Here is a 24,790-nt window from a genome sequence, read left to right as displayed (position 1 = left end):
TGGGCCCAAATCTGACTGTCCAGTGGCCTCTGGAGAATGACAGGCACCGGGCCGCCAGGGGGAACAGGCCAAGGCACGAAACCTATTCCCACCTGGAGTGACCCAGCACCAGCAACCTACTGCAGGAACAGGACGCATTTCTGCCAAAAGCCGTTGGGTTCCGAGATTCGTTTCTGGGACTCTGGGATCATGGCCAGTAAGCAGTTCGATCAGGAACCAGAGAGGCCATGCCTCCAATTATATAGCTGAGCCGGAGGTGGTTTGTGGGTGTGTCTCCCACATACCTAACTTTTGGCCGTTTACTTTCTTTTTTCTTTATTTATATTTATTGAATCACCGTGAGAACAGTCACAAAGCCTTTCAGTTCAAGTCTCGGTCAGTCATACAATGATCAAACACCCATCCCTTCACCAGTGCACATTTTCCACCACCAAGAACCCCAGTATTTCCCCCTACCCACCCCCACCTGTGTGGCAGATTCCCTCTTTACTCTCTCTCTCTCTACATTGATCACATTCAATATTACGACAAAAGACCCAACATTGTTATTTGGAATTTTCCCTAACATTCAGACCTGCCACAAAGACATCATTAGAAAATTTGTTTTCTATTGCTGATTATGAAGAGCATATGATGTCGTGTGGCCACAACAGTGGCCACGTGAATTTGGATTTCTGATATTTTAGTAATAAACCTAGAGGGATTACTGCCAGAAGCCCCTGGGTTCCAAGATTGGTATGTGTGCCTCTGGGATCATGGTTGGTTAGAAGCTGGAGGAGGCATTTGAGGGTGGCAACTTGGAGCATTGTCAAGGCAGGGAGTAGGGCCGATTCCACCCGCATTCCATGAAGCCCCACGTGCCTTGTCAATGCAGTCTCATACCTGGCTGTTCATTAGGCTCTAAAAGATGCAGGCCACCATGTCGCCGCCGCATATGGGGACAGGTGGAGGAACAGATACCCTTCCCCTCCCAGGGCGGCATGGCACCTTAGTTAAATACACAGGCCAGATGTATTTCGGTTGGGCATTATCTTTTGCTCAGATTTTCCCACCACCACTCAAGCCGGATTTTCAGGGAAAAATGCTTGATCATTTACTTTCAACGGATGACTTTGCATATCAGGAAATGTCGCGCGGCCACACGGTTTGGAAAATAGTCCTGGTACCCGCACTCCAGAGTCATGCTTGCAGAAGCTCATGGTCACCGGGATTCCATGTGGAGAAGGTGGGGAGACAGCACCTTCCCCATCTGGGACCATCCAGTGATGGGGCCCAGAGAATTCTCTGGGAGCTGTGGGGTCCTCCAGCCGGTTTTTTCTTCACTGCTGTGTGCTGGAAGATGGCGCTGGGGGCGGGTTGTGGGTGTGACTTCCAGAATCAGAGGTTGCCTGGGAGCTGGGGCGGCCCCACTGCAGTTCGGAAAACAGTCCTGGTACCCACATGCCAGAAGCTCATGGTCACCGGGATTCCATCTGGAGAAGGCGTTGGCCATTTACTTTCTTGCTAAACTTTGCCCCAAGTTTTTGGGGTCTGGCCAAAGGCACAACAGCAATTTTGGGGCATCTGAAAGTCTGACGGCGCCATCAGGCTGCTGATGCACTCGCTTCACAGGTACAGATTGACCCGCTGGTGGCACCATACCCCCGATACATGTATATATAATTTTTATTTATTTTTTGCTTTTTGGGTCACACCTGGCAACGCACAGGGGTTACTCCTGGCTCTGCACTCAGGAATCACCCCTGGCAGTACTCAGGGGACCATATGGGATGCTGGGAATTGAACTTGGGTTGGCCGTGTGCAAGGCAAACGCCCTACCCGCTGTGCTATTGCTCCAGCCCCTGTATATATAACTTTTAATAGTTACTGTATACCTATTTAATTTTAAGAAATTATTTCATTTCAAGCACATTAAACAAAAATGGCCAGCTCTGGTTTAAAATTCCTATTGATGTTTCCTTCTGATGAACCAACCATTTAGCAATCCCTTTCTTGAGGAATGAGAACAGTTCTCAGAATCAGCAATGAAATGGACAGCACTATCATTCTATGTAGTAATGAGGAAACATTCTTACGCAGGCTCCTGGTTACAAATCAGCGCACTGCCTTAGAAGCCTGATAAAGGAGTTAAATGCAGATACTCACATCAGCATAGTGACCTATCATGTCACATCGGTCACATCGCTTCCTCCAGGAATGTCTTTCAAGACATCGGTGAGTGGAAGACATAGGCAAAGAACAGTCTAAGCAAAAACGGGCTGGACAGGCATACTGGAGGTGTCCTCGCTCAGAACAGAGGCAGCAGGCGCGTACTTTCTATGAGGCAAATAGAAAAGCTCTTCAGCAAAGTACTTACTTCAATCTTTTCATTTGTTTTTTGGGTCACACACAATTGTGCTCAGGTCTTATCCCTGGCCCCAAACTCAGAGGTCACTCCTTGTGGTGCTCAGGGGACCTTATGGGGTGCTGGGGGTGGCCAAATGCAAGGCAAGTGCTCTACCTACTGTACTATTGCTCCGGCCCTCTTCACTCTTAAATAATAGCAGATTTTCCTTTCATCGTATTACTCTGTAAAGTTATTTCCAATTTGAGACCTTAATGAAGGTCTTGAACATAATTATAAGATCAACTAACCATATGAAATCAGAGCTTTAACAAAGCTACCTGCATTCTGCAGTTGCCAGAAATGCTCAGTGTAACTGTACTTTTGGTTAGTATCTATTTCTTATGCCTTGTCTTGTAGAACATTGACATTATTCTACGTAAGAGGGGAAATTATGGTCAGGAGAATGTGAAAGTGAAGTCACAGATAAAAAACAAAAAAAAGAGATTGCTTTGGTTCAGAATCAAAGACAATGACACCCAAGAACTGCCCCAAACATTTGAAGGACAATTATGTGGAGGAGAGTAGATAGTAGAAGGAATGTTAAGGGCTTACAATTTGTCAGTAAATATTTAAAAGCTTTAGTTCTGTGTTACCAAGGATGACATATCTGCTTAACATAATTTATACCAATAAACATTTAAAATGCCTAAAATTTTAATTTTATAACTTTAGGGGTCTCAGGAACCAACTAACTCAATCTTCTCATTTACTGACAAGTATACCGAGGTACTGTGAGTGAAAAAATTTACCTAAGACCATATAAATACCAATGAAAAGCTGAAACTGACTCCACATGATTTTGATGCTAAATTTCTTACTCTCTCCCCTACTTTGGGCTTTGACCTACATGAAATTTAATACATTCATTACAGAAGAATTCTAATATTACTCTAAGGTCATTCTTAGGCTAGCAAGTCCTAACTCTGTGATTCTGATTTTAATAGTGCAGAAAGAAAAATCACACATATCACATACTTGTGGAAGGGGGCAGTTTTTTGACAAATGGCCACGTTTGTCACAATTTCTACAGGTGACATTTTTGTTCGCTGAATAGTATCGCTGATTCATTCTTCCAGAAGATCTATTATTACTAATCTGGGCCTAAGGAAACGGGGGAAAAAAAAACCAAGAATTAAAAAAAGATTTTTTTCACTGTGTTTAATAAAAACAATTTACATTCTTTTAAAAACTATCAATAAGGAACATCACATTTTGATAAAGCAAGAGAATTAACGGTCAGAGTTGAGTCCATCATTCTTCAATCTTTTCATATCTGCAGACCAGCATCTGCCCTTCATACTGGCAGTTACTACCAAGATGGTACAACCATTCTACACCAAATGGACTGGCAATGGTTTGTGGACTGATGGCTTCAGTCCACTGGCGTAATACAGAAGTCAGAAAAAGGGAATCATAAAAGGAGTTAGAACCTCAAAAGCTGATCCATAAAGATAAGTACACTTTTTTGTCTGCTTCTACTTCTTATCCCCTCTTCTTAAGCACATCTCCATAGATGCCATTTGATATCTTTCTCTCAGATTTGGGTGTAGCTGGGGCACTAATATTCATCAATTTAACATTCTAGAGGCATTCAGAGTCAGATAGTACTGACTTTTATATCTGAATGTATAACAATTTATAAATGTATGCTAATATTAGGAAAAATACATATGGAATACATAAAGAAGAATATGTAAATGCCAAACAATGCTTTTTATCTTGTTTGGTAGATGCCATCTTTGAAAAAGCCTTCACTTTTCATTTGTTATCCTGCTGAATTGGTCAAGCAGGTTCCAAGTAGACACAATCTAATGATCTCTTCAGACTTTTCTTCTACCAAGTTGTAAAATTATTCTCTTTTCTAGCCATCTGCCACAATAAAGGCTAATAGTTGACAAAGACAAACAGCTGCCACATCCTAAATATAGCCTAACCATTTCCTCACACTGAAGAAGCAGCTATTTCCGGTGTTGATCTGTAATAGCATCAGGCAATATGGGCTCAGAGGGCACCCCATAGCAGAAAAGAAACAAGGAAAAGGGGTCCAAATCATTATACCAAGTAACTGACAAAAATCAAGGCTGAATGAAGTTTCTGAAATATTCAATCCCATCAAAATTAGTTTTGTTCTTTAAAGATAATGGACTATAATTTTTACAAGTTTGTTGAGTAGTGAAAATAAAAACATAACAGATCAAAGGAAATTATTAGTCTACTATGCATGATTTCAAAAACAATCTGAATTTACCTCAATATCTTTTTCACTGATGAACCAGTTTACACCATCATCTCCTACAAAACAAATAAAATGTCATTCCATCTTAACACCTTAAAAGCTCTTATAAAGTGACAGTAAAATCAATCAATGAGTACTGAATTTACACCCCAAAGATATGAGATCTAAAAACATTACACTGCTATTTTAGCTCCATCATTACTTGTGTGACACTGAACACTTAACCTCAGTTTTTCCTTATCTGTGAAATAGAATGCTATTTACCCTTTCTACCTAAAAAATATTGTGAGATGTGTGAAAAGGCTCCTAAAAACACCAAACTGTATTCAATTTATTTTTTAAATCAATGAAGGGACCAAAACTCCAATGGCATATGCAGAACAAAATTTTACCTGAATGTCTTTGACTTGATTAAAGGCTCCCTGTCTCTCCCACCCAGAGGTCTCCAGTCAGGAAAGTGACTGTGGGCACCAGGACATTCCCCCTAAATTGTGTAAACAAGCAAGAAGAGGTTTATTTCTCCCAAATCAGTATAACCATGTCCACTATTTTCCCACTGAATTTCATTACTGCACTTAAAAATAAAGCTTGAATATTGTCTTAAGAGGACAGATACTGTCTCACAATTCAATGTTATACTTCTGTAATACCAGAAACAGTAACATAAAAGAGAAAAGGAACAAGTATCTAGAAGCTACTGATTCATCTAAAAATATGACATAACAACCTGGGGAGAGAGAAACTAAATGCTGGCTTCGGTTTGTTCTGCCGTTTTATTGAAATAGCAAGTGACTCCTATTCCTTTGGTCCACCAAGGCCCAGGATGAAGGGACAGATGTATGACTAATGTACAAGCTAAGGTGTCAACAAAGAACTGATTTTTTTCCTACCCCCAAAGTTAAGATTTCTTCCTTCTTCCTGTCTACTCCTCTTCTCTCTCTCAAACACACAATCAAGCTTGACTCATCTTTGAAAGGAATTTTGAAAAGACATGAAGTAATCTACATTCTTCCAGGCCTACCAGGAGTAAGTGTTCAGCAATTTATTTTTAAATTTAAATAGTTTTTTCGAAGAAAACCAAGTGGCTGCTTTACAAAAAGACCAACCCATAGGAGAGCAGAGATGGTATGCTGATGATTATTTCCTTTGTCACATGTGGAGGCTGCGCCCATCTACTAAGAGTGGAGAATATATTAAAGAGCAGCCGCTTCTGTTCCCTCATCACCTCCATCAACACTGCTTTTTCAAAGGATTCATCCCTAGAAATACACTTTACTGCAACATTCAAGGCTGCTTCTATAAATGACCACTCAGAATTACTTAACTCAAAAAACTGACTCAGTATTGTCTTTTAAAACTGAAATATAGGTACTGGGAAGAACTCACAGGGCAGATGTGCACACTCAGCATGCATGAGGCCCAGGTTTGATTCCCTGTGCTACATTGGGAATCATAGTGCAGGGAATCAGCACAGAGCACAGAGAGCCTTCAGAAAGGGACGCTGAAGCACTAAATCAGCAGTAGCCCCTGAGAACCCACTGGTATGGCCTTCAAAAAAATAAACAAAAAGAAAGTCAGGTTTGGGGAAATAGCTCAAGGGATAAAAGCACAAGCCTAGAATGTGTGGGGCCCTGGTGGCACCCAAACACAACTAAGGTAGACCCTATTAAGTTTAAAAAAAATCCCAAACCAATAAAAAAACAAAATAGAAGCTCTTATCACACTAACCCCCAATATATTTATTAATAGATTTTTTTTTCTTTTTGGTCACACCTGGCGATGCATATTACTCTTGGCTCTGCACTCAGGAGTTACCCCTGGTGGTGCTCAGGGGACCATATGAGATGCTGGGAATCGAACCCGGGTCGGCAATGTGCAAGGCAAATACCCTACCTGTTGTGCTATTGCTCCAGCTCCAATAGATATTATTTTTAAAAAAGTTTGACAGATTTACGTTATATATTTATGTTTTAAATATATTGCATGATACATCATACATATATTTCATATAAACATATTTTTCTGTTATGAGGACTTAATGCAGGACCTCATACATGTGAAGCATGTGCCCTATACCACTAAGCTACAGCCTCAACTCCAGTAAACTTTCATTGTAGATTTATCAACAAGTACACAAAATCATTTTCAATGATGGGAAATTCTCAAGTGGTAAATGAAGCAAAAATATAATTTTTGGCCCTGGTATGCATGGTTTCATTTTGGGATCATCTTCCATGTGTTTACCACCCAAGGTCATAGTACATTAAAAGGGATCACCCTAAAGTGTGATATTAGAGTGTTATCTATCAATCATTATCTACTTATAACCTCATCTTGCTACTACTCTTTTGAGGAACTATGATTTTTCTCAGACTTCAGAATTGTTATCAAGTTTGAAGATGTCAACTCATTTTAAAAATTAAATCAATTCAGTTTAAAGAACATGGTATGGACAGGTTACAAGAAAATGTTATAGGATAAACAAAGATGAACCTTACAAGGAGATAAATGAAAGGTGTCACACGGGAAGGCCAAATGAAATGCTGTGGTAAATTTATTGGAAAAGGAATGTCTTGAATTTAAGGGAGAAGGGTATAGTAAAGTCAGAGAATGGTATGCATCAAAGGACCATTACTGCAGTATAATTTACATGTAATCTCACAAATCCAGTATAATGCATTGATTAATATACATACCCATGTTAATATTAAAAACATCAAATGTACAAAAAACACTTCTAGCATTCCAATATGTTTACCTTGTGTACATTTTAAAGCCAAACCCTAATCCTAGACAACTACTGATTTGCTTCGTCACAAAGACTGATGACTTGTCTGTTGGAGAACTGCACATAAAATAAAATCATACATTTCATGCCAATCTGTGTTGGGTTCCTTTTACTCTGAATATTTTTAAGACTATGCTTTTTGTTGGGTAGTAATAGTTTGTCAATGTTCTATTGGACAGAACACTAACAATGGAGTCAGAGTGATAGTACAGCATTTGCCTTGCATATGGCTGACCTGGATTCAATCTCCAGCATCTTATATATGGTCCCCCAGGCACTGCCAGGAGTAATTCCTGAGTGCAGAGCCAGGAGTAACCCCTAGCATTGCTGGATATGACCAAAAAAAGCCAAAAAAAAAAAAAAGTAAAAACAAAACAAAACAAAAAAACCTCAAAAACATTTGTGGGGATTTTTTTGGTTTTGTTTATCTGTTTGGTAGTATGAGAGACTGAACCCTGGGTCTCATGCATACAAGGCACAAACTCTACAATCTAGTAATTTGTTTGGCTTTCCATCTCCTGATGAATAATTAAGTAATTCCCAATTTTTGGCAATTATCAAAGCTTTATTTTTAATTAATATAAGCTTTCTTTTGCCCTGGGAAAATGCTTAGGAAGAGAATAGGATATGGTAAGAATATATTTACCTTTATATAAAATTGGCAACATTTTTTTCTCATCAGCAATATAGGGGAGTTCCAGTAGCTTTGTATCCTCACTAATACTTGGAATTGTCAGTCTTTTTAACTTAGTCTTAAATAGATGTGTAATAGTTATTCTTAACTTCTAATGCTGTGCAGCTGTTTCAACACCCATTTCGAGTATTTGCTATTCATGTATCTTCTTTCACAAATTGTATAAATGTCTGCCTGTTAGTAAATTGGTTTTATTTTTGGGGGTTAGGGCTGTCTCTTTATTTCACTTTATATATTCTTGACATGTCTCTTTTTTTAGACATTTGATTGGAAATAATTTTACTGTCTCTCAATATAGCTTACTTTTCCAAGCATAATTACAATAGCCAAAGTTCTGGCCCCCATCCTCCTGCCCCTCCACAGCCCTCCTCTACCCGCCTTGAGCATTCTACCTTTTGGAACCATTGTTTTGAGAGAGGGTCTCCACAGGCAGTGCTCAGAAGGCCTGGAGACCCCTCAGAGTGATTCTCAGTCAACGGGGTGAGCAATCCAGTGATGTGGTGTTGGGGACTGGCTGTATGCAAGGCATGTGTTTTAGCTCCTATCCATCCAGCACCCTTTGGAGATAATTTGATAGAAGGTAGAGTTCGTTTGACTGCATTTCCAACAATACAAAAATACAGAAGGACTCAACTCTGCACACCTAGGTAGTTATTTGTAGGGTAGATGTCAGGGACTAAGAAGAATCTTTCTGAATCTAAGAGACCAACTACAGTGCCTTAGAGAAAAGCTGCTTCTACATGTTTTCTACATGTGCTTTCACATTTCTGTACTTTTCTCATTTTTAGCCCTGGGTTCTTCAAGGGCGTTTGCCTTGCATGGGGCCGACCCGGATTCAATTCCTCCATCCCTCTTGGAGAGCCTGGCAAGCTACTGAGAGTATCCCGCCCGCACAGCAGAGCCTGGCAAGCTCCTCGTGGCATATTTGATATTCCAAAAACAGTAACAACAAGTCTCATGATGGAGACATTACTGGTGCCCGCTCAAACAAAGCAATAAACAACGGGAGGACAGTGCTATAGTGCTACAGTTCTTCAACAATGCTTTCCTCTTTGCCCTTTTTTTCACCTAATGTAGGCCAACTGCTATGAAACGAATTTTGAACATGCACTGAAACACAGCTCTTTGTAGTTAGAGCATCACACTGTCACTGTCCTCCCGTTGTTCATCAATTTGCTCGAGCAGGCCCAGTAACGTCTCCATCGTGAGACTTTGTTGTTACTGTGTTTGGCATATCGAATACGTCACGGGGAGCTTGCCAGGCTCTGCCATGCAGGCGAGATACTCTCGGTAGCTTGCCGGGCTCTCCAAGAGGGGCGGAGGAATCGAACTCGGGTCGGCCATGTTGGCTGCGTGCAAGGCAAACGCCCTACCGCTGTGCTATCGCTCCAGCCCAGTCAGAGCATAGAAATAGTATTTTGTACTTTTCTCACTTATACCTTGTAAATCATTACAATTCTCTTGGCTGATGTTAATTAAATACACATTCCTAGTTCTCAACTTCCTTTGTTGTTTCTTCTCCACTGCACATATTTACCTTCCTGTATTCTTTCTCACAGGCTCTAACATACATGCCCATGGAGGAAATTTCTGTTTGTAGGCCAGATTTTTTCTAGACTTACAGGACATCTTGATTTACAGGATTAGATACCTTACGGGTAACTCAAACTCACAATTACTAAAAATTCATTTTCTCTCTGTTCCTTGTATTTCTGTTTAAAAACATTTGTACTACTTCCTGCATCTTTTATTTCAATGACTTATGCGATAGTATATTTTCTAAATTAAAATAAACTCCTTTTACCTTTCATATAACTTCTCATCAAATTTTGTAAATTCTCTATGCACCAGAGCCTTAATGTCATTACTTTTGGCCCAGAGACACTTAAATTTTCCACCTAGATTATTAAAATAACTTTTGACTATCTCTAGACCACAGACTACTTTCCATTTCACTGCTACTAAAATGATGTTTCTAAAATAGAAATGTGAATATATCCTGCCTTGGTTTTGTGAACACCTACAGGATAGATGGATGTGAAATTCTGTTATATGCCACAATACTTTCTTTGAGTTGACCTTTGCCTGTTTCTCTAGCTCCATCTTCCTGACCTCAATGCTCTAGCTACTTCTAACAACCTCCTCAAGAAGTTCTATTGTTTTCGACAACTATGAGTGTCAGGATCCACTGGTTAAGGGCTCAGTCTACCAAGACAGTTCTCCACAAGAGACTATGGTTTCAAGCCTCAATTACTGGTGCATCTGATCAAAGGTTCCCATTATTCTCTACCCTCAGACTTCAGGCAAGTACAATTATCTGTGCTTCAGACTCATTTATTATAAACCTGATACTCCTGCAATACCATCCTCATATTTAATCTGCTATAATGGAACACAGAGTTCTGGAAACTTTATTTACTAGATCACAAATTTATTACAAAGAATACTATAGGACCCAAATCAATAGCCACACAGAAAGACATGGGGGAAAGCTATGGCTGTTCAATCACTGGCCACTGACCAGAACTCAACTTCCGATCCCACTCCCCTATCTCCCCAGAGGTCTGGTAGTATGATTGAAAGTTCTCTCATCTTTCCATGTTAGGTGACTTGGGCAACCAACACCATCCTCGGATGCCTTCCAAATGTTACCTTTCAGAACAAGAAAATGACTTTTAACACTCTTAAAAGGACATTGTAGATTTTCTTTTGGGGAGAGAGGGACTCCCCAGTACTTCTCAGGAGATATGAGGGCTCCAGCTATGATTCTGTGGTTCAGTAGAAGGGCCTGAAGGTGTGATGTTCCTTGGGTGTTGTGATGCCAGGGACCCAGGCCACCCAGGCAGTGTTGGGGACTTACATGGCTACACCTGACAATGTCCAGGTGCTCCAAGAGCTGCACTTGGCAATGCTCATTGACTATGTGGTGCTGGGAATGAGACCCAGGTCAGGCACACGCTAGACACATACAGTATCCTAACCACTATACTATGTCCTGGACCCCCAATTTTTATAAAAACTGTGAGCCAGAAATTCTGCATTAAGTACAAATGTGTATGGGAAATTACTGGGCATCTAAATACAATATTCCATGGCAACATGGGAGGGGAGTGCCAGGGGTCAAGTCTAAGCATCATACATGCCAAGCATGCATTCTACTACTTAGCTGTATCCCAGGCTTTAGTACATATTTAATGTGAATCAAAATATTGCTATAAGTCAATCACAACTTCATTCACTTAGAAGTGGGACTTTGTTTTCAAGTCCCTCTTTTAGTTAAGTCTTTGATAATCATTTCAAGAGGAAAGATAATTCTTTCAACTTTCTAATACCCATCTAGACTTTAACTATATCATTTTTTATCTCAGCATTTTCCAAATACCAATGCAAGCATGATGAGTTACAATACACTCATGTTTATAGAATTACTTAATATGTTCTCTTTCGATTTCTTTCAGGTAAAAGTATATTGTCCTTTACAGTTCAAAATTATCCTATTTTTTTATTCCTTATAAAACTACTTCAAAACTTTATAATAAGAACTATATTAATCTTTAACTTATTTCTCTGACTATAACTTCTCTACGAAGAAATTTTATCTATTCAATTATTGTTACAACACCTGAATATTTTGATTTACAGCTTTTAAAAATTGTTAGAAAAAAAGGAAACATTCATATACACATACTTGTTGAACAAACACTGTTCTGAACTGGGTTACATAAGACGATGGATAATTTCATGAATTGTTATATATATTGAAAGTTCAATAACACAATTATTGCTAAGAAAAAATCTTGAAATTTCTATAGTAAATAATTTTAAGAATAAAAGAGGATTAATTTGTTTCTGGGTCATACCCATTAATGCTCAATGATCACTCCTGGCTCTGTGCTCAGGGGTCATTCCTGGTGGTACTCAGGAGAGTGTAAATTGGGAATCAAACCAGTGTTGCCTTACATGTAAGGCAAGATGGTACCTTAACTCTTGTATATCTTTCCAGCTCCTAAAAGAGAAAAATTTAAAATATCACTCACTGAATGAAATCACTTGGCAGACAGGGTCTACATGAAATGGAAGATAAGATAATTGGACATTTACAGATAATCATGCTTGTACCTCACCAGTATTTATGGATTAAAGATCACAAAATGAAGTTGCCAAATATTTATGTCATTTCCTTTCCTGAGCCAAACACTATACAAAACCTCCCTCTGGGATCTCCTCACTCCTAATAAGCAACTGAATCAGCCACAAATGAAGTCGCTATTCCCAACTTCATCATCAGCATCTGTTATTTCAACGGAAACTTTTGAAATACACACAAGGCCACATGCAAATCCCCTGAGGGTTTAGCCACTTTATTCACATGCTTTTTTTCTCAAAGTACTCCTTGTTTCTGTCATAATTTTATGTATTTCCACTTATCACTGGTCACAAAACCATTTTTTTCATTAAAATTCTGTAGTCTATAACCAACTAAAACAAATTTTAATAGAATTTGCAACTTAGTCATAAAACTGTTCAACTTATTTTAAATCACATTAAATTTACCAGAACAATTTATATTTTTAAATGTATGTAAAGATAAATGGGGACTTAGCTTTTCTTTTTTTAGAGGTAGAGGAGGAAGAAAAAAGAGGAAATAAATACAGGTGCTTAGCAGAGAATTAATGAGGTCGTGCAAAGTTATAGTAATAGTTATATAAGGACTTTTGTGTATCCCTAAACACACACACACACACACACACACAAACACACTCATTTACACAGTACACATAATTCTTTGTCAATCCCTCATTACCTCTGTTCTACGTATTTAGTCCCTGGACCACCTGCTAAAGAAATGCATATGTGGAGGGCTGGAGAGACAGTACTGGAGTTCACTCTGTGCTTGCACACGAACAACCCCGGTTCGATCCCTAACACTGCAAGGCTCTTGCAGCACTGAATCTTTGGGTCCTTCCATGCAACTGCAGGCTCAGCTGGCTAAGAATTGCCAAGAGGAGCCCTCCACACCCAAATAAATATTTACGAAGTAAGGATTCATCAAATTAAGTAAGAAGAACAAAAAGAAAAATCAACAAAGTCAAAAGGTGTGGCCCTCTCAAAATAACCACCTTCCCCCACCCATGAAAGAAAAACTCTATATTGTTAAAAAAAGAAAACATGAGAAATTCTTTCCTCCCCATTCTCGCAACTATTAGTACTGGGGGTGGGGGGGGGGCATTTACCTATAAAGTTATAATTTTTGTTCTGCTCTTTAAGATTTTAAATATGAATATACAAATTCCTAATCAAGTAAAAGAGAAACTAATTCACTTATAACATTTTATCAGAATTTCTTTTATATTTGTAATATTTTTTCCGCCAGAAATTGAACCCAAAGTTTTACATATTGAAGGCAAGTGCTCTACTCACACCCCCAATCTCTTAACTTAAATCTGAATTTCTTAACCCCTTTTTAGGTTAATATTTATGAATATTTAATAGTAAATGCTTCCCTTCTTATGAAATTATAATTTTTCTGTATTTTATATAGGCGTAATTGCTTTATTTACCTGACCTGAAAAGTCTACTACTTCCACGCCAGTCATCATTTTTTTGAAAAAGTTAAGTTTTGGTCATGTTCATATCACCACTCCTAGGGCAGAATCTATTCATCATATGTGTGCTGCATTATATTAGGCAAACTAGTTATCATCATCAATACCCTGGGTCCCGTAACTCCTCCCTTTTTGGTATTAAGGCCACATACTTAGTACTGTGTGTGTGTGTGTGTGTGTGTGTGTGTGTGTGTGTTGGGGGTGGAGGGTGGGTGTCCTTTCACTGTGAGCCTATGCCTGGCCTCACAGTGTGGGTTTGGTGCTGGGCCCAGGAGTGTAGTGTTCGGATTCTGTGTTGCCTAAGGGCCATCCTGGCCACAAGGGCTATACCTAGCAATACCCACAGTGCCATACAGTGTTGGGAAGCAAACTCAAGAGTCTCAGCCACCAAGACATGTGTTCTACCACTTGAAGCATTGCTCTGGCTGCCATATCAAGTAGATTCCAGAATAAAGATAGAAGTATGAAAGCAGCTGTACATTTATTTACTGAAGTTAGTCTAGATTCTTGTTAAAAGTATTATTCAGTAAAGAATTTTCTGTTGAATGACTAGCCGGATGAGAAAACTCTAATTTCCTTTTCCATACTTAACAATGCTTCACTTATCCATTCTACAGCTTGAGGAAATTTATCTATAAGATCCTCTGAAAGATCAAGTATGTCAGGTCAGGGAAACGACTCAAAGAGCACGTACTCACATGCCCTGTACACATCAGGCCCTGGTTCCATACCCAGCACTCCAAGAGCCCTCAAACAGCTGTCTGTGGCTCTGGTGGTAGTACAGTGCAACCCTGATGTGCTTCATCACCACTGGACCTAAGATGCACCAGCTAGGTGGGTCTGGATACTCAACTGTCAGAACAGAACAGTCAGGCTGAATGTCACAGGAAGTGGCCCCAGGTCTCCTGAATACTGTTTAGGAGACCACAGCCTTCAGATCAAGTTTGTTAACGTGTTAAAGATCCTGTTTCTGAATTTGTCTTTTGGCTCACCTAGTAACTGTAATGTCCTTATCAGTTTTCTATTAGTTTTCCTCTCTCTGTGTCTCTCTGTGTCTCTCTGACTCACTCTTCTTCCTTCCCTCTCTTTTCTCCCTCTTCCCCTCTACCTCTCTTGTTAGAAAACATGCTTATGACAGCATTAAAGTTTATGGTACTGATGTACACAGTTACTATATACCACCAAAGTGTTATGTCACTTCTGATCTACCTACATTTCCCTTACCCCAGTTTGTTAATCAATACTGTAATCCAGGGTCAAGGGTTCGTCTGGTACTGTCTAATCCCTTGTTTCATCTTTCTATGCTCCACAAATGAGTCAGATCATCTGGCATTTGTGCTCTCTCTGACTTATTTTCCTTAGCATGATGCCCTCTATTTATATCCAAATTATAAGGAACAGCAAGATTTCACCTTTCCCTATAGCTTCATTTGCTCAGAGCGGGCCCAGTAACGTCTCCATTGGAGACTTTGTTGTTACTGTGTTTGGCATATCGAATACTCTCGGTAGCTTGCCGGGCTCTCCGAGAGGGGCCGAGGAATCGAACTCGGGTCGGCCATGTTGGCCGCTTGTAAGGTGAACGCCCTACCCGCTGTGCTATCGCTCCAGCCCTGGAGCGATAATAAATAGATAACTAATAAATTCCATTAATTGAAAATAATTATGAGCTGAGCACTAATGTGATTTAACTGACAATTTAAAGGGCCACTATGTTAAGAATAAGAAGTGGAGGGGCAAGAACAGAATCAGGGAAAACAATTTGGTGGGCACTGCAAAAATTTAGGCATTTAGACAACAAAAAATTTAGACATGTAGACAAAAATTTAGACAAATTACTGCATCTCTGACTAGGATGGTATTAATATGTAGTGCTGAGAAGTGAAAAATTCTGAATATACTCTAAAGGTAGAACCAACAAAATATTCTGATGTATAAGAGAGGATGGAATCAAGAATTTAACTTCTGAGTAAATTAATTTTAGTGTGCAATAGCCATAGACAAGGAAAATACACATAATAAATTCCCAGTAACAGATCAATCCATTCCCAGTAACAGATCTTCCCAGAAGAAGAAAATACAGATTGTTTTAAGAATAAAGAACATACAGCAGCAAATTACTTTGCAAGTAGGTTTATCTCTGGAATCACAAGGTATGCCAAGCACTGCTTAAAACAATCTTTGAGTGACTCCCAAGCACCACCAGGTGTGGTACTCAAACTAAAAATCAAGCTCCTTTCCCCAAATACATAACACACACACACACACACACACACACACACACACACACACAATGTAAAACAAACCAATATAAAGAACTTAAGAGCTTATGCAGTGTTGTATATAAAGCACTGTAGATGTTTGCCAAAGGCAAGCACTTCTAATTCACAGATGAAGTGATGTTTATATGAAGTTTTTAGGGTGTTTGCCTTGTACACGGCCGACTTGGCTGACCCTGGTTTGATTCCTCCACCCCTCTGGGAGAGCCCGGCAAGCTACCAAGAGTATCTCGCCCGCACGGCAAATATGCACGGCTACCTGTGACGTATTTGATATGCCAAACACAGTAACAACGAGTCTCACACCAGAGAAGTTACTGGGCCCGCTCAAGCAAATGGATGAACAACAGGAGGACAGTGCTACAGTGCTACAGTTTAATGCTACAAAGTTTCTAGGTAGCAGAATGGAGACTTCATTCAAAACCATTCTCTTAGTCCATATGCCATAATACCTCCCTAAATTATTATATTTGGTTTTTGGGCTGCACCTGGCTACACTTAGGACTCATTCCTGATTCTGCACTCAGGGATCATTACTGGCAGTACTGGGGGGGCCATCTGAGGTCCCTGGAATTTAGCCTGACTTGTCCATGTACAAGGCAAGCAACCTACTGGCTGTACTATCTCTCTGGCTTTAAGTTAATCAATATTATTCTTACTTTAAAAAAAATTATTGCATTTAAAATTATTGTATTCCATCTTATCATATAGCATGTAATTACCAATAAGAAAACAAAGAGTTAGAAATTATATAATCCACTTTTAATAAATATGTGTATTCTGATATGGATATGACTAATGATATTATCTGAAGAGCAATGTTGCATTTTGTTTCTCATCTTTTAACTGAAATGGCATAAAAATTATGACTCCACATTTTAGTTATAGTCAAGTCTAGCTAAGCATTTTTTTTTTAATTTTTAGTAGTGAAACACCATGAGGTACAGTTGTAGACTTACAAATTTTTGTGCTTGGGTTTCAGTTATACAATGATCAAGTACCCATCCCTCCATCACCACAGATCCCAGTATCCCCCCCCCACCCCGCACCCTGCCTCTGTGGCAGGGCATTCCCTTTTGTTCTCTTTCTCCTTTTGGGTGCTGTGGTTTGCAAAAGAGGCATTGAGTGGCAATCATGTTCGGTCTATAGTCTACTTTCAGCAAGCATTCTTTCTATTACACTTGTCAATGACTTTCTATCAGTGCATGGAATCTTGTACATAGTAATACTCAAAAAAATATTATTTAATAAATAATCTAAAAATAATCAAATGTTTTCCATGCAAAATAACAACTGCTTTAAATATCAGTATTTAAAAATAAACTGATATCTATTCATGACAGTGGGTAATGTTTACATATCCAACTTCTATTTAAATAAGCAACAACTATTGAGTATTTGTGACTGCATCATAGCTTGTTCAACTTGAGGGCAAAAAAAGATATGCCAGACACAGTAACAACAAAGTCTCCAATGGAGACGTTACTGGGCCCGCTCGAGCAAAAATATAGATAAAAAGAACAAAGGGGTCTTTATAGAACATAGTGTATTTGGTCAGGTATATTCTCCTAAGCACTGTTTTTTCAATTCTACAAACTACTTGCAGTAGAACCAATAAAGAAAAATGAGAAGCAGAAAAGACAAGGAACAGAAAAATACCAGAAGAAAAAGAGAGTCCTTCCCCCCCGCCATTTGCTGAGGGAGCAATTAATAAAATAAAAATTACTGCTACAATACCATTTTAGAATAAAAAAAGAGCAGTATACTGTATAATACTAAACATGATTAAACCAAAACCAAGGGTTCTCCTAAAACATAAAGTAAGCCTGTATTAATCATTTAATCTATCTAAATTTTAATTTCTCATCTGTAAGCATGAATCTAGCCAGGACATGATGTTCAAGGTAAATCAAATCACTATTTGTTCCCTAAGGAATCAACCCAAATGATACCTACTTTCTCAAAGTTCCCAGAAAAAATCAAATAGTGTATATTATTTTCTCTTTTGTCTTATAGAATTCTGAGCTCCTGTCCCTATCCAAAACGGATAGGGACACAATTAAGCTTTGATAATAAAAGCTTCAACAACAAAGGAAGGGTTTTATAAAGAATTCTTAACTTACAAACTTGTACACAGAATATGAGTTAACAACCTGTAAAATATCTGTTAGAAATATAAACAGTTTGTGTCCCCAGGGAATACATACTAACCATCTCAGAAAAAACATGATTATTTATAACCCACATGCAGTATGCACTATTGAGGCCTATTGGTCAGGGAGAAAGCCGGATTTTCAACAAGGCTCACAAGTCCTGAGGTTAAATACACATGAATTAAGGGTGTTTAATCCAACTCAAGATACCATCTTTTCATATTTAAAGCAGTTTCCCTTAAACTGGAAAAATACAAAATACATGAGCTGCCCGACAGCAAAACTCCTGCAGAGATAACATAAAGATCCATTTTATCAAAACCATTTAAACTCCTACTTGTGTTTACTTCTGTTTCCAAGACGTACTATTTCCAGCTAAAAACAATACTTCTATGAAGGAAAAAAAAAAGATGCTGTAGAAACGAACAAAAAAAACCTGATCCCAAGTTCACTTTTTAAATATAAATTGAATGGACAGGGTTTTACTGGCGTGTGTGCGTGTGCGTGTGTGTGTGTGTGTGTGTGTTTGTGTAAACACATATAAATATGTACAGAGAAATAAAAGTTAAACAGTTTCTATGCTGTCTAACTTGAATTCACAAAGCTCAATGGCTCGTGGTTTTCAAAGCATAGGCTACGTTTGCAGAACAAAGTCGCTTTCTCTCTCTCTCTCTCACTCTTTTGGTGGGTACAAGTATGGGGACCACAGGAACAGTTAAATTCATGGCATGGCTGGTCTACCACACAGTCGGGGGAATTCTTTAAATAGAGCCTGTCACTCTCTTGACCCATCAATGGGATTTCCTTCTCAAACTGCTGATTCGTTCAGGTACACAACAGAGGAAATTTCAGTTAACCTTTGTTTCACCCCAGGGAAAAATCTGTCTGAAAGTATAAAATGAATAGATTAAAAAAAAATAAGCAGCTCAGCCACAGGGCCATTCTCCCAGCATTCACTGCAGCTTAAGTGAAACAGTAAAAGGGGGACAGTGGAATGTTTGATTCCCTATGGAAAATTCAAACACAATGTAGAACTTGAGATCTAGTAGGTCACAGTTTATTTTGATGACTAAACTAAACTAACTTTCCCTCCTTTTTAATAAGCTTGAAAATTCACCTTCTTATAATATTGTAAGACTCAAAACCATCTTTTTTTCTCTTAAACCACCTCAACTACCAGAGTCTAATTAAGGTGTCTAAGCAAAATTGCATCCTCAAGTTTCTTTTAAAAAATAACTGAGGAATATTTTCAAATATAAGTAATTCATGAAATTTATGATGAAGGAGAAAATGAGGGGCACAATGTATCAGACCTCTATTACTTACTTTAAAATAAAAGTTATTGTGGGGAAGAACAAAAAAAAAAGGAGACAACTTTTCCATTATAATTCTCTGTTTTCAAATAACAGAAGTGTGTGCAGAGGTAACAGTTACATGTAGACAAGTAAAATCTGGGAGTGGTGAGTAAAAACAAAAAAAGCAATTCAAACTTTGTGTTCCCCTGAAATTAAGGCAATTTACACCATCTAAATTTTCTTCCGGATGATAAATATAAAAGTTAGGATACAGTGGATACAGATTGCCTAACTGTTCTTTACTTTTTCCAAATGATTTCTGAGCCCCATGAAACAGAAACATGTTATCAGTACTTTTAAAATACGCATTACAGTTTCAATAAAATTGATCATGAACAGCTAGGGCATCTCTGAAAAATCAACAGCAAGTTGTATTTAGCCTCTGGAATCAATGGCATTTTTATTTTTTAAATGTTTGAAAATGTCTTCCCCAAGTTTGTGGTTTATCTTTTTTTTTTTTAATTAGTGAAACACCATGAGGTACAGTTGTAGACTTACAGACTTCCGTGCTTGGGTTTCAATTATACAAAGACTGAGTACCTATCCCTCCACCAGTGCCCATTCTCCACCACCTATGATCCCAGTAGCCCTCCCACTCCTCCACCCCATCCCCCCCACCCCACCCCGCCTCTATGGCAAGGCATTCCTTTTTGCTCTCTCTTTACTTTAGGGTGTTGTAGTTTGCAATAGAGGTATTGAGTAGCCATTGTGTTCGGTCTACAGTCTACTTTCAGCACGCATCTCGCATCCCGAGCAAGTCCTCCAAACATCCTTTACTTGGTGTTCCCTTCTCTATCTGAGCTGCCTTTTCCCCACCATGTGCTATCGGCTTCCAAGTCGTGGAACAGACCTCCTGGTGCTTATCTCAAATATTCTTGGGTGTTCGACTCCCATTCTGTTACTTTATATTCCCCAGATGAGTGCAGTCTTTCTATGTCTGTTCCTCTCTTTCTGGCTCATTTCACTTAGCATGATACTTCCCATGTGGAACCACTTGTATGTAAATTTCATGACTTCATCTTTTCTAAGAGCTGCATAGTATTCCACTGTGTAGATATACTAAAGTTTCTTTAACCAGTCATCTGTTCTCAGGCACTCGGGTTTTTTCCAAATTTTGGCTATTGTGAACAGTGCAGAATTTTTTGTAATAAAAAAATTCATGGGCTTCTTGCCTTAAATTTTCTTCTTTTTTTAAAAATAGTAGATCATACAGAGTGTTTGACAGATTAATTATTATTAAGTATATGTACAGTTCAGTGGCATCAGTACATTTACACTGCACAGCTATCATCACTATCATCCACCTCTAGAACATTTTCATCTTGAAAAACTGAAATTCAATACCAGTAGTCAATATTTTATCGTGTTTTGTTGCAAAACTTAGAAGGCACATTCTTGTTCTACTGACAAGGTCTCAAGGTACTGAGAGTAGAGCTGAAGCTCAACCCTTCATTCTGAAGAGATTCAAGGCAAATGCTCCTCTCACAGTTGGCTTACAGTGCTTAAGACAAAGAGAAGCTTGAAAATTAGACTCTGTGACCTCCATAACTATACAAAGTTCTTATCTTTATTAAAAAGCAGAACTTTAAAGGTCTACTAATACTCTAATGACAAAAAAGATCTCTCTCAAATATTTTTACACATAATTTGGAATTTCCCCTCCACTTTCTAGTAGCTGTAATCACCTCTTTTCGATTTCCCAAAGCATTAAGACTGTAAACTTCAGAGTTCTAGTTACCACCATGCTGTACCAACTACTATGTAAGCACAAAGCCATAATGATGTAGGCACAAAACCATCATAAAAACAGAAAAAGCATCCACAAGGCTCCCTTTTTCCAAGTACTGACAATGTTATTGGTTTTATGCCCTATTTTGGTGGGTCTCCAATACTTTCACATATTTTATGTTTTTAAAGTATGCTTTAAAGTCATCTATAAGTGCACAGATGGATTTATTTCATTGATAGAACACTTATAGTACAGTTGTGCAAAGTATGAAGTATATGTGGGAAGGATGGTTCATTATCAAAAATTCTATCATTATCAGATGAAGCAGGAATCTGGAATAAATGTTTTTAGCATGGCATTATAACCTTAAAAATTTATTTATTTATTTATTTATTGCCAAAGCCCCAGTAGCTATGCCCATACCAGCTCTACTGCTTTGCCAATAATCTCTGCAGAGACATCAAACTCTGGTGTCTGGGTGGAGAACTCTAAGAATTTCTCAAGTAGGGGCAGGTAGCCTCCCCGCAACTCCCAATATTACTCCAGAAGCTCCGACAGCTATATCCACTTCCATAGTCGCTGCCATGTCAACTCATAGGCCCAGTTCTACAGATTCTGAAGTTTCTAGTATGTGTAGCCACATATGCGGCCACACAACACCTCCAAATCCCACAATTCTAGTAGGAGTATATCAAATTAAATGGAAAAGTAACATTGAAGCCAACTAAACTCTACAAATAAACAAACAAAACAGAAGGCTCAACTAGCAACAAGTAGCTCAGTGAATTCGTAGATAAGGACTTAATAACCCTGCGGTGAGATATAACAATTTTCACAAATCTTCTCTTGCTGAAATATTTCTGTTAATTCCATTATCCATTTAGTAGAAACAATTAATATAAAATTAATTACTGTGTGCCTGCTAAGGGAACAGACTTGGGGAGTAGTTGGGAAATTGGGAGCAATGGAGGGAAGGTGACTTTGGTGGTGGGTTTGGTGTTGGAACACTGAAAGCCCCTAACAGCTGTACTATGAACAACTTTGTAAATCACGGTGTTTAAATGTATTTTATTAAAAAAATAAACTTCTATTCTATTTTCTTACGTCCATTCATGCAAGATGTGACTACATACTAGTACTCATTGTTCTGTTTCTTTTAACCCATTAATGGATTTGATATACAATAAGTGATGTGCTTTAAATATAGATTGAGCAGATGAGTGGTGCAATAGAGCAATAAGAAAAATATTAATAAACACTGGAAAGTTCCACAGAGAGAAGGCATTTTTGAGCTGGAGTGATTTGCAATTTCTCATCATTTAAGAAATCTTACTTCCTCCTTGAGACAAGATCCACCCATAGTTACCAGATATGATGCATTATGTATAGGGTTTAGATTGTTTTTAACTATAGCTTTTCATTTTCTCGATAAGACACTCCACTCATGAGTTTTATTATTCAAGGGTCCCATATTGAGTATAAATCCTTTTCATCAGAGAAAATGTTACATTTTAGTTCTCTGGGCAAATTAATTATGATTTACTATTTTAGGCCACCTTCTAAATTCCTGGGGTAATTACAGGAGATTCTAATTTCCAAAACATTCATTTGCAAATAGCTCATGAATACTACCCAATTTCCCAAAAGACAGTATGAAAATGAGCACCCTAAATGATGGGGAAGGCAATTAACATCTATTGAGGGACTGCTAGGTGAAAAGCTCCATAATAAGTGCTTTATCTCATTTAATCTTCTCAATTACCCCATGACAAGGATATTATTACCAACTATTTACAGATAAGTAAACTAACACTCAAAGCAAGTCAAGGTCACACCTTAGGTAAGTTGTGGAGTATAAATTCAAAAGTTATAAATTTTGTAACTTTTTATTACACTGAAACCAAACACTGCTGTTCATCAAAATACAAAGGCAAAACAAATCAAAATACAACACCCCATTAAGAGAGTGGAAACATAGGCCATGTAATAGAAGAACATAATGTGTTAAACATATTGTAAGTTCATATCCAGGAGACATAAAAGGTACTAAGACAAATGCAGAAAAAAGATCTTTAAGCAGGCTTTTCACAATAGAATATATTTGTGGGATAAAGGCCGGAGGTTTGGCCACACCCAGTGGTGCTCAGGGAGTCAATGGAATAGAACCAGGATCACTTACATGTAAGGTAAGAGTCTTAACTCCTATACTAACTCCCCATACTACAAAAGAGGATATTTAAAATCATCAGTAAACACGAAACTATACACTTGGCTTAATATACTCATCAGAAAAATCCATATTAAAGCCACAATACATGGCTATTCAGCTACCACAATAGAATTAAGAACACTAACACTATCAAGTATTGACAAGAATGCAGATAATGGAAATTCACACTGGCAAACTATCTCACATACTGATGTTGGAATTGGTAAATTGGTACAACCACTTTGGAAAGTCATTCTCTGCTAAAGCGAATGATGTACATATCACAAGCAAAGAAATCTAGAGGAATATTATTAATTAGCAATAGTATTTATCGTAGAATGACTCAACTCTGGTTGAACATAAAATAAAACCTCATAAATCAATTAAAAAGCAAACCAAAATGAACCATAGCTGGCGAGTTGGGTGTGTGTGTGTGGATAGGCTGGCTGTAGGGGCTTGGTGATTCAACAGTGCTAGGTCTGAGAAAATGCTGGGGATGGGTTGTGGAGGTGTTCTGGGGTTATGGAGAGCCAGGTATTAAACTAGGGTCTTGCATACGCTAAAACTTAGTAATATCTGTATTCTACCATTTTAGGCACATAAATTTTTTTGCCATTATAAATGAATTTGCTGAGGATACTCTTATGTGTGTTTTTCAGAGCACTATATAGTGTTTCTTTATAGCAGGGAATAGCAAATTACCATCCACAAATCAAATGACTGTTTTTGTAAATAAAACTTTAAAGAAATTGTAATGCCTACGTGTCTCCACATTATCCATTACTGCTTCCACTCTGCAGTGACAATCCTAAAAATTTGAGAGCCTTATGAGTCACAACCTTAGAGTATTTACAATCTGGTCTTTTAAGAACAGTTCACTGATCCCTGATTTGAGAATATGTAATTAACAGTAGAATTATTGCATCATAGGATAATTTTTAACATTACTAGATTTTTGCGAAGTATCTTGCAGGAAAGATTACACGAATATGTGTTTATCTATCACTGGTTAATATTTAGTACTGTCAAAATGCTCTGTTTTGAATTTTATATTCCTTTTACTTTGTTATTTCTCTGATAATCAGTAAAATTAAATATCACTTCATATGTTTGTTGGATATTGCATTATGCGTTCACCTTTTTCTTTTGTCTATTCACATTATAACCCATTTTTTAAAAATGAGTTACTTGTCTTTTTTTCTTAAATGATTTGAAGAAATAATTTGTAACTTCTTGATATGAAGCCTTCATTAGTTATATACATTACCAGCCTTTCCTCTCAATCTGTGGCTTGTCTATTAATTTTTATTAATAATATTTTTTTTCTTTTTGGTTTCTGGGTCACATCCATCTGTGCT

General features: G+C 38.1%; 1 protein-coding gene across 2 annotated transcripts in view; it reads right to left on the bottom strand.

The window, feature by feature from the left end:
- Positions 1–24,790, bottom strand: part of ZCCHC7 (zinc finger CCHC-type containing 7) — a 206,421-nt gene that overhangs the window by 45,512 nt on the left and 136,119 nt on the right. For both annotated transcript variants that reach the window (XM_056117219.1, XM_056117218.1), the window contains exons 3-5: positions 4,635–4,678; positions 3,362–3,487; positions 2,146–2,316 (exon numbers count right to left, since the gene is read on the bottom strand). In XM_056117219.1, coding sequence (XP_055973194.1) covers positions 2,146–2,316; positions 3,362–3,487; positions 4,635–4,678 — 341 coding nt within the window. The remainder of the gene's footprint in view (positions 1–2,145; positions 2,317–3,361; positions 3,488–4,634; positions 4,679–24,790) is intronic.

The sequence above is a fragment of the Sorex fumeus genome, unplaced genomic scaffold (assembly GCF_029834395.1).
Source record: "Sorex fumeus unplaced genomic scaffold, SorFum_2.1 ptg000034l, whole genome shotgun sequence".
Classification (NCBI taxonomy): Eukaryota; Metazoa; Chordata; class Mammalia; order Eulipotyphla; family Soricidae; genus Sorex; species Sorex fumeus.
Note: the sequence above shows the minus strand (reverse complement) of the source record. Positions and strands in the feature narration are given on the sequence as shown.